The sequence below is a fragment of the Dipteris shenzhenensis genome, chromosome 22 (assembly GCF_047967505.1).
Source record: "Dipteris shenzhenensis isolate YYH24624 ecotype China chromosome 22, Dip_SZ_1.0, whole genome shotgun sequence".
In the NCBI taxonomy this organism is placed as follows: Eukaryota; Viridiplantae; Streptophyta; class Polypodiopsida; order Gleicheniales; family Dipteridaceae; genus Dipteris; species Dipteris shenzhenensis.
The window spans coordinates 24398126-24408924 of NC_141617.1; the positions used below are offsets into that span (position 1 = coordinate 24398126).

Sequence of the window (10799 nt, forward strand, 5' to 3'; positions counted from 1 at the left end):
TCCTTAAGCATACTCCTTTCATCTTGCCTTACCTCCTCTAGTTACCTTCCTCGCTCTCGTTACCTTCCTCCTCTTATTTCCATGGATCTTTTTGAAGTAATCGATTCCGTTGTGCAAGCCATTAGCAGCACCAAACTATGGATTGCCGAGAACCAAGGAAAGAGAGAGGAGAGAAAGCGAAATCCAGCTCCGTTAATCCACTACGAGAAGGATGACTTTGCTTGTCAGAAGGGCTTAGAGAAGGAGGACAAAAGCAAAATAAGTATGGCTACTAGTGAAATAGATAAATTGTAGTCATATAGGAGAGAGCTAACAAACTTTTAAAGTGAGATATCTTCGTGTGTGGCTCGTTATGGAAGATTTCCACCCCAGGAAGCACAAACCATTCGGAATAAACAAAGTGTTATGTAAGAGAAAATTCATCAATCCTTACTTCTCTTATGTAATTTGAACTACATCAATGAGGATGAGATGAGCTCAACTCTTGAATGGGTTGAATTTAGGATAGAGAGAAAAAATAGATATGCCTTCTAGTGAGAGGCTTATTGTAACTTTTGGTGTTTTTCAACACCTTTATAAATATTGTGAGAGTTTGCTACTTCCACTTGTAACTTTTGAAAGTGCTTCCTAAACACTATTACAAATATTAAGAGAATTTACAATTGCTGAATCTTATTTTTTTGTGTAACTTATCTTAGGCTTAATGTAACTTTTGGTATTTGTCAACACCTTTATAAATATAGTGAGAGTTTCCTTAATATCGTAACTTTTGAAGGTGTCTATTAACACTACTAAATATTAAGAGAGTTTACAACTGCTGAATCTTATTTTTTCGTGTAACTTATCTAAGCTGCATTACATTTTATAATTTTAGTTTCATCTCCTTTAAAAATGCTTTTTTTAGTGTTTTTATATGTGCTTTGAAGATTGGGTTTTTCTTAAATTTTATCCAAAAACTAGTTCAAAAGTATATGTAAAAATGAATTTGTACATTTACAAGTCCAAAATTAATGAAATAAGTGTCTATAGTAGGCCTTTTCTAGGAGGATCCTCATCTCATTTGTCTATGGGTAGGAGCCCTTCAAGAGTCATGTCAAAGAGTGTGGAGATCTCCTTCATCGAATGCAGTGGGCCTTTTTGTATGGAGTAGGCCTCATATGACTTGTGGGTAGGAACCCTTCAAGTGTCATGTTCAGCTCTTGGAAGGTGCATCCTCCTCTTGGGGCCATCTCCTACTTTCAGTTATTGAGAGCCAAAGAAATTAAAATTGAAGGGATGTGATAACCATGCCAATTGGGACTCATGACTGTCCACCCTACACTTCTATACTTCCAATCATTCTCACCATTCTTCACGTACATAGTAAAATTATTGCATATTCGGTTACCTTATGACAGCATTGAAATTGTAGAACAATTTGCCTCTTCCGTCGTCAAAGATCTGCAATACAACATTGAGTATTGTGCAGAAAATCCCAGCGACCACTCGATCTGGACAGGTTGAGAAATAGCTTGATAGAGTTCAAAACTTGCACGAGCTGGAAGCACTCGAGCATATTACGTTTCATCGACGGTTTTTGTTTTTGTTGCAACGTTCGAGAGCAATATAACAGCCAGAAGACGCTGGAGCAATATAAAAGCCAGAAGAGGCTCGACAGCAATATAAAAGCTAGAATAGGCTGACAATTGTCCAGCAGGTAGCTTGGGCGTGCTCGTGGGAAATTGGGAACAATAGAGTTGAGGCTTATAGTCCATAGTGACTCCATGTGAAGACATGGAGGAGGCCGGCCGAGCCGAGGTCACGCGAAGCGACAGACTGTGGAGTGGGTGCAGACGTGATTCATGGTCAAAAACTTCGAAAAGAAAAGTAATATAGCGAGTTCATGGCGAGAATCGAAGCTGGCGGCGAGCGTAAACGAGATGACTTGGGAGTGTTGGTCGAAAAAGAAGCTTCAGCTGGTGAGGGATGCATCTCGCAAAAGGCGCTGCTGATGACAAACCAGCGTCTTAAAACGAAGGATGCACACCGCACGAGTCGTTCAACGATACCATAACGACAGACGAACGTCCAAAGGGCAGGATGCATTTAGATTGTGATCGTGGAAAAGCAAGAATCGCTTGCTGGCACGTTTGTCGTTTGCAGTCCAGCAGGAGCACCAGCGACTGCTTCGATTTTTGTGGTCTTTAGACTCGAGAGTCAATCAGAATCAGGTGCAAAAATTGGAGTGTGGGATGGGAACGCGTGTGGCGCCGGATCAGCCAAGAATCTTTACGACAATCGACGAGCGAGCGCGACACGCTAGTTGTGGATGCGAACTCTGCGGAGCTAGCTACTTCATATCTGTGGTTTCACAAATTCACATTATGATTCATGATCCATCCGTCTTCAGTTGAAATAGGTGATTGTGCTGCGAGGATCTTTGCAAGCAGCGATCATTCTCAACGCTGCTTTCGAAGTGCGGTGGATGATCAGACCTCATGGCTTTCACCGTCTGCAAATCCGCCCTAGTTTTCCTTCTTTTCAGCACTTTGCCTTTCAACACTAGTTCGCAACTCTCCCCCTCCTCCGACGATCCTTACAAAACCCTCCGTGACGCTGATCGTGTCGTCGACTTGCCTGGACAACCCAAAGTCTCGTTTGCGCACTATGCCGGTTACATTACCGTCAATACCACCCACGAAAGAGCTCTCTTCTATTGGTTCTTCGAGGCTGCTTCCAATGCCTCCTCCAAGCCCTTGCTCCTCTGGCTCAATGGAGGTAACATAATTCCGCACCACGCCACCGAAATCCGACAACTGAATTTCGGCATTTTCTTTGGCAAATTTTGAGGCTTCATGCCTACTTTTCTACATGGCAGGTCCGGGTTGCTCTTCTGTTGGTTACGGTGAGGCTGAAGAGCTCGGCCCGTTCATAGTAAACAAGGATGGAGCCAGCGTATCATTGAACGAAGATGCCTGGAATAACGGTAAGTACCTAATGCATCGATTTCCTCGCATGTTGATCTGGTGATGTGCATCAGCTCCTCTCAAGTCAATCGAGGAATTCATCAATTCCTCACATGTTGATCCATAATTTCTTATAACCGTACGCTATTGAATCTGACATACCGAATGCTGTCCAATATTGTGCAGAGGTAAATTTGCTGTTTGTAGAGTCGCCAGCCGGTGTGGGGTTCTCCTACTCCAACACGACCGCCGACTATGGAACATTTGGAGACGCACAAACTGGTCGGTAATCTGTCCGCTCTTGCAGCACTAGACTGCAGATGCCAAAATTGAGAGCGTTGCTTAGAATCTTGTTTTATGGAGTGCAAGGACTGACTCACAGCCACCGTTGTTCTACCCGTGCACTATCTGTAGCTCTGGATGCCTACTCGTTTCTCGTCGGTTGGTTCGAGAGGTTCCCGCAGTACAAACTCTATGATTTCTACATTGCAGGGGAAAGCTATGCAGGTATGTTTTGATTTCTAATTCGCAACGCGTAGAATCAGCTGAACGACTCCGTCACTGAGCTTCCATTGCTGACTATCTATCGTTTCATCCAATCCCACTCGCTCTAAATTTTTCGTTTTCTCGTGGGCTTTCTGCTTGACCTCGGTCTTGGTGGATCGATGTCCCAAAAATCAGGCCATTACGTTCCCCAGCTCGCTAAACTCATCATGGATATGAACGATGCCGGGAACCCCGCGATCTCTCTGAAAGGAATTATGGTACGTTAGACGGTATTGCCCTGGGAAAATGTGTGCATTCTGGCCAGGATAAAATCCTCCGTTGTGGGCTAATAAGTTCATTTCGAAGCAGATAGGCAACGCTGCGTTAGATGACAATTTGGATTCCAAAGGCATTCTGGAGTACGCATGGAGCCATGCTGTTGTCTCCGACGCGTTTTACCAGAACACAACCAGGGCATGCAATTTCTCTACGGAAATTTGGTCTCAAGCCTGCAACGATCAGATGAATTCCCTTTATCTGCAGTACCATAATGCGCCGATCAACATTTACAGCATCTTCTCCGATGTTTGCCTCACCCCCTATCCCGGCGGGAACGGCCAGCAGCAGGTCCTTTCATTGTTGGAAGGTCGCTCTGCCAGCAGGTTCATGAACGCGGTACGTGATTCTTTGCAAAAACTTGTGTATCTCTTCTGAAAAGCTGGAGGTCAAAAGCTATACTTAACGACCCTCAATGGATTGCGAAATGATCTGTAGATGGCTCGCATGAGTGTCAATGGAGGAACAACGGGCGCAACCGACCCCTGCATCGACGATTACGTGTACGAGTATCTCAATCGGGCCGACGTCCAGCGAGCTCTGCATGCGAACACAACAAATCTCCCGTATGCGTGGACCGCGTGCAGGTGAGCTGCACAAAACTAAAGGCTATTCTTTACTTCATTAACGATGTACGCTTGAAGCAAAGTAGAAGAATAGGATGCATTTGATGGTTTTTTGGCGGAGCAGCAACGTGCTCACAGTCTGGGTAGATGCTCCATTTTCGATGTTGCCAACTCTGAAGCAGCTCATCGCATTGGGCCTACGAATTTGGGTATTCAGGTGAGCCCGAAACCTGAATACTTCCAATGGCAATGATCGAATCCTTCAGCCGATCAACAAGGACTAACCCATTTCGAAGCTGATTTGCAGCGGAGATATGGACGGCCGCGTTCCGGTGTTATCATCTCGCTATGATATCGATGCGCTGCAGATTCCCACCGAAATCGATTGGTATCCATGGATTTATAAACAACAGGTTGGTGCTTATGCGAGTGCGATTACGTTGTTTGATATGAACTGTGCGCGCTTATGCTTCCGATATGTGGTAATTTAGAAGTGAAATAGATGCTGGTTGTGCTCATCAAAGCGATACAAGGGTTGCATTCATGAAACGGCGGGAATCGATATCGCAATGCAAAATTATGCCTGCAATTGTTATACGTATTGCAGAATTGTGTCTAAAATCGATATCGACGCTGCAAAACTACTGCAAAAGCAATCGATCTCGCCTACGAAAGGACCGTGCATAAAATCGACTTCCCGTAGCCTGGGGTACATAAAATGTAGGATTGTGTTTACGCGGAATGCTTGCGGATTGTTCGATTAGGCGCGCAATGACAATTCCGGAAAAGTAAAACGGATGCAGGTCATGCAACTTACATTTGCAAGCATCTTTTGCTTTCACAAGTCCAATGAGTATCCATTATCTACATGATCATTGGATCGAATGGATGCAACCCCACAACAATAAAGGCCTAGTCACTCGCTTCTAATCACCAAACCAACATGTTGGGTAAAACTCATGGTATCCACGTGTGCACCCTAAGGCTTGATTTAGCCGGGTGGCACCCATCGCCATGTTCAGATGCGGCGGATGCCTCTATTCAGTTAGAGAGCTTTCCTTGTGAAGGCAAATATCCATCTGCATGGAGCCCGCCTCTGCACTCCCTCTGCATCTCAATTCCTTGGATGCTTGCGCATAATTGATCACAAAAATCCCAATTCAAGGTAACTATTAAGGTAATGCCCAAATGGAGAGGGCTTATTTTTGTTTCCACCACGGCGTTGCAAGTGCTCAATGCTAGCCTCTACATTTAAGGGGCAAAACATGGGAACATTTCAAGCCAAAGCCTTCCCCAACATTTTTGCTACATTTTGTTAGCATTCCGTCGTCCCCTTCGAAGGTAGTTCGCCCACCAAGGTTTATCATTGGCTCTTTATTTCTAACGGTGTTTATTTGAATCAATTCATCCCATTTAACCTATCAAGGTTCCTTTAGAATTTAAGGTCTCTAAGGAGCAATCTTTAAGTTTAATGTTCCATTAAGTTAGCTTAACCTAGTCGAGACCTAATCATGGTTATAGACACCCAAAAGACCTTGATTAGGTATTTTATGCAACACTTTGTTGGCTTATCTTTTGGGTCTAGTTATGTGCCTAACTTGTTTCAACCATGGTTTAGGGTATAACGTGACCATGCTAAAACAAGCAACAATGAGTCACAATTTATAGACCACCACCATAGAGCAAGAAGGCAAGCACTAATCCCATGGAGAGCATAATATATTCACAAGAGTTGGGTGGGTAAGTTGGTATTCATGGCCCAATGGAAAGGGGAGGAGAGAGTTCATCATACCTTACGCATGCACCCCATCTCATGCAAATGTGATGGCCCTTTTACAAGGCTAGTCTTTACAAGTGCACTAAAGCACCATATGCTCACTATTTGTAAGGGCCATAAGGTGATGGCATGATGTACCAGTAACCAAGGAATTAAAGAGACCCATTGTTGAACAAAAAAAACTTTGTCCTTTCAACATGGTCAATTACACTTTGATCCTTTATTATTACTTGAGATAACACTATCCCTTTAGGTAATACGATGTTCCTAAGTGTTGCTTTTGTGAAGTGGTATAAGTGCAATTATTATATGTTGAGGTAGGCTCATTTAAAAAAAGAGCAACATATTAACTTAAAAAGGTTGATTTCTTAAACCCTTCCATCCTTCATAGCACTCTAAGGGTTTCTTACTAGGCTAATATAAGTAAAATGCATTTATATTAGGTAAAACTAAATCCTCTTAGTGCCTATGATATCATTTCCTCTTATAGTTAAGGTTTTTAAATAAGTGGACTGAGAAATCAGAGATGTATTTTTGTAATGAAAGGCCAGTGCATTCTTTTGTATACATGTCCCCTCAAGTTTCATACTTTTGGATGTACATTTAATCTCTTGATATTTTATTATCCTAAGCAAATTTCAATTCTTAGATATGTAAGGCACTTATTGTTTAACCTTTTAACTATTTGTTCTCTTAGATCTAGAATAATATATGTTACATTTTATGTTTGGATGATGATGAATATTGTTGGTGTGGTTGTAGTTGGGAGGATGGACTCAAGTATACAAGGGGCTCACATTTGCCACTGTGAGGGGGGCTGGCCATATGGTACCTTTTTACCAACCAGGCAGAGCCCTAGCCTTGCTTTCAAGCTTCCTTAGTGGAAATCCTTTACCTAATGCTGCATAACTATGTTGTCCAATGATGTACACACAATCCTTTTAACCAAGGAACTAAAGGTTATTCTTTAACTCATTTGTATTGTGAATTATAGCATATGCATGTTGCTATTGTGAATTACCTTGAAACTTAGCCCTACCATAGAGGCTATATAAAGTGCTAACAAACCTTTATAAAGTGACAAAGTGATCACCTCTCCATTGAGGAGATGTGACCTTTAAGTCAATTTTAACTTAAAAAAGTACTATTTGCTACTTATTTTTTTGTTTTCCCTTGCAAAAATTCACTATATGCAAGGGGAATTCAAGGGAAACACTAATTTTATACTCATACTAATGTTAGCTACAAAGGATTGCATATTAAGTATTTACACATGGTTGCAAAGTAATTGAGTCAGGGTATATTATTTAATTATTTCTCAATATGCATATCTTATCCCAATAGAGGAAAATTTTATATCACTATTGTTGCAAACTTTCCTTAAAAAAGATCACATCTCTCACAACGTTTTCTATTGGTGAGACTTTGTCTCTATCATTATGCCTTGTCCTTTCCTATTTCAAGCCATTCTATATTTGTTTCTCTTTAGTTAGTCTCCATCATCTTTTTTCATCATTTACTGTGCACCCATCCCTTCCAACTTTTGGTCTTTGACTAGACTAGTCTTGACCATCATGGTACACTCCCCCAACATCCATTTTGATTTGTATTCGCATTAAATACACATCATAGCTTTAGGTCACAACAAAAGTAGTATGGGCTCGTGCATACACATATTTTTGCAACACATCAAATTTAAGCTCATTAACCATTCCAAATTGTGCACCACTTTATTTTTTCACACAACAACACAAAGCACTCATAGACATACACACAAACGCATTTCCTTAACTTAAAAAAAAACTTACGAGCGTGTCTATTTGCGTGTCTATTTGCACGTCTACAAACCCGCATCTATAGGCGCATCTATATAATAGACAGACATGCCTATAGACATGCTTTTAGATGCTCTATAGAAATTTAAAAAAAAATAGAAAGACACGTACATAGACGTGCTTATAGACGCTCTACATAATCTTTTTTTTTTAATAAAAGCAGAATTTTGTGTGGTTGAACAGAATGTTGTGTATGTTGTGTATGCTATGTGGTTATAAGAATCCCATTTCCACATTGTGCAATTCAATTCTTACAGCTAACTGCATTTTAATTAGCACGATTCCAAGCACGTCTATAGCTGACGATTACAATTCCGAATAAAACATTACAACTCCAAAACGTTTAGTTCACAAGTCATTGATAGAACATTGCATAAGGAAATTGAAAGCCAAAAAAATAAAAGGAGTGTATATTAATTCATAGCCCAAAAAGTGCTTGTATGTACATATAGCATGAAGCCAAGCCATGTCTTGTGGCTTCAAGTAAAAAAAATAAGAGGAGTGCATATACAAGAGAGGCACAAAGCCAAGACAATGGCTTCAAGTACAAAAAAGAGTAGCTAGCACTACTTCTACAACTAATCTAAGTTCTCCGCATCCTCACTCCCTTCTTCCTTATCTTCTTCCTCTTGATCAACCCTAGGGCCCTATAAATGAGGGACAACATGTATCAATGTATGAAAAATTAAATCTTTATTTACAATATTGAGATTATTTAATTACGTTTAAATACTCAGGGGGCGCTCCAGTAACCTGGATATACTGCTCCTCAATAATCAACCCGTCATCATAGAAGTGCCTCCATGTATCTCCTTTACAATGATGGCAGTGGTAGGCTATCTCAATAGGAGTAGGATACTTGCCCACGATATCAAGCTACAAGATGACACAATTTGCGAAGGGGTTAGTACAAATAAACAACCTCCTAATAGACCACATAAACAAAATATAATTTGAGATTGATACTTACAAATTGGGCCTCCCATGGTTCAACACCCCCTGCTCCAAAACGCACATTGCCATATTGCTCCATTTGGATCCTTCATGCCTCCACGTGCTACAGACTAGGGTCCACCTTCGTTGCCTTCATTGCTTTCTTCCACTCATGCTTGTCAGCGGTGTGGGACTGACCCCTTGGTGGTTGACCTCCCTCTCTCCTGGCAATCTCGGCTAGTGCCTGCCTCTTAAGCGAAGATCTTTTATTGGCAAGTATCATAACAATCTTTGACTTGGCCCATTTATTTATGAACTGAACATTAGGGGGATTGGGATACCTAGAGCGAATAGCAGCGAGGGTCTCATCATCCAACTTTTCTGGCTGGTCTTTGTAGTGAATAAAGAAATCTCTATAGTTGTTAGCAATTACAGAGCGCATGAAGGCCATGATGTCCCCGTGCATCCATCAAGATGCCTCCTATCTAAGTGATGTCATAGAAGATCGTACCATCACCCTCTGGCACATCTGCATCATCTGAATCATCCCCGTCCCCACCATTACCCCCCCCAAAGCATTGTGCCATGCATCCCCCACCGCTCTCCCTACTACTATGCATGTTGCCTTGTCGTGTTGAGCTAGTACGCTGGCCACTTGTAGCTGGAGAAGCGACTCTCGATTGCAGAAGAGTATGCTGGCCACTTATAGCTAGAGAAGCGCTGCAGGGGGAAGAAGGGGCTTGGCTCTATAGTCGACTAGGCTATCTCGACTCCACTAGGGTAATCTCAACTAGTGTGGTGCATCCTGATTGAAAGGATACCATAAAACTACCAGACATGGGTTGGTTGGTACAAGAGTCACTTGTATATATTTATGAGTTTCTTGTTGATGTGGATAGCTCTCTCCCACGACTATGGAGAGATGATGAAGACCTAAGGATGACCTCTTTTGTGCCTCAAGGAAAAGGAAGGAGCAAAGTAATAGACACAGAGTTGCTTAATAATATCAAACTTTATTGCATGCTTAATAGTGATGATGTGATGAAAAGATGGGTGACAAGATACGAGGATGCAAACGCAAGAAGACAAGGAGAAAGGGCCCTCTTTCGTACACCATCTAAGAGCACTTCCAAAGGATATTCATGTGGATTGGCTACTTGATGAAATGGAGAGAGCAGAGAGAGACGAGGGGATGCATATCACAATGGAAGAATGGGAGTATGCTAGGAGATGCATGAGCAAGGTTGGTATATAGAATGTTATGCATAAGTTAGGAGCTTGCAACAATTTATATTGCTTATTTAATTGATTTTGTCTTGGTATACTGTACTATGTTCAATGCTATATGGTGTGAGGGAAAGCATTTTTGAACACAATGGATTGATGATAAGAGAAACACACAAGATTGTGGCATCATTACTAGCAAGGGAGCCATGGATGATTATTGTGGCATAATCCAAGATATTATTGAGCTTTACTTTCGATGCTTCTTTGTGTATCTTTTGCAGGTAGTGGTTTAAGGAAGTGGTGGAAAGAGACCCTAATGCAACAATCAAATGCCATGCAAGTGACTTTGTAACTATTGACTCCACAAAGTTTTGGCAAAGTAAGGACACACTAGTACTACCGCAACAATGTGAATAGGTATTGTACACACATATAAAAATACTCACCTTTAAATATTTGATACCTTCGATGATGCAAGGAAAATAACATGATTGTATTTGTGTTTGAATTAGGTTGTCTATCAACCAATGGTGGATAATAATAGGTGGTGGCATGTCATACCTATTACGCCATGTTCCAAAGTGATGTATAGTACATTTACTAATATGGAGCGCATGGAGGATGATCATGGCCATGGAGGTGATGATGACCATGATACGAGAGAGGAGGATGATCGTGAGATAGGAGAGACAAA

The 10799-nt window shown here is 41.6% G+C and overlaps 1 protein-coding gene across 3 annotated transcripts; it reads left to right on the forward strand.

The window, feature by feature from the left end:
• Window positions 1–2394: 2394 nt before the first annotated feature.
• LOC147887906 (serine carboxypeptidase 24-like) lies at window positions 2395–7179 on the forward strand. 3 transcript variants are annotated; one of them, XM_087393610.1, is made up of 10 exons: window positions 2395–2757; window positions 2858–2965; window positions 3132–3227; window positions 3360–3452; window positions 3627–3709; window positions 3801–4106; window positions 4206–4354; window positions 4458–4550; window positions 4641–4746; window positions 6873–7179. In XM_087393610.1, exons 1-10 carry the CDS (start codon window positions 2478–2480, stop codon window positions 7017–7019), a joined length of 1461 nt encoding a protein of 486 aa, XP_087249736.1. In that variant the 5' UTR covers window positions 2395–2477; the 3' UTR covers window positions 7020–7179. The 3 variants fall into 3 exon arrangements, with proteins under 3 accessions (XP_087249736.1, XP_087249737.1, XP_087249738.1); XM_087393611.1 differs by having other exon boundaries at window positions 4516–4550; XM_087393612.1 differs by lacking the exon at window positions 6873–7179 and having other exon boundaries at window positions 4516–4701.
• The last annotated feature ends 3620 nt before the right edge of the window (window positions 7180–10799 follow it).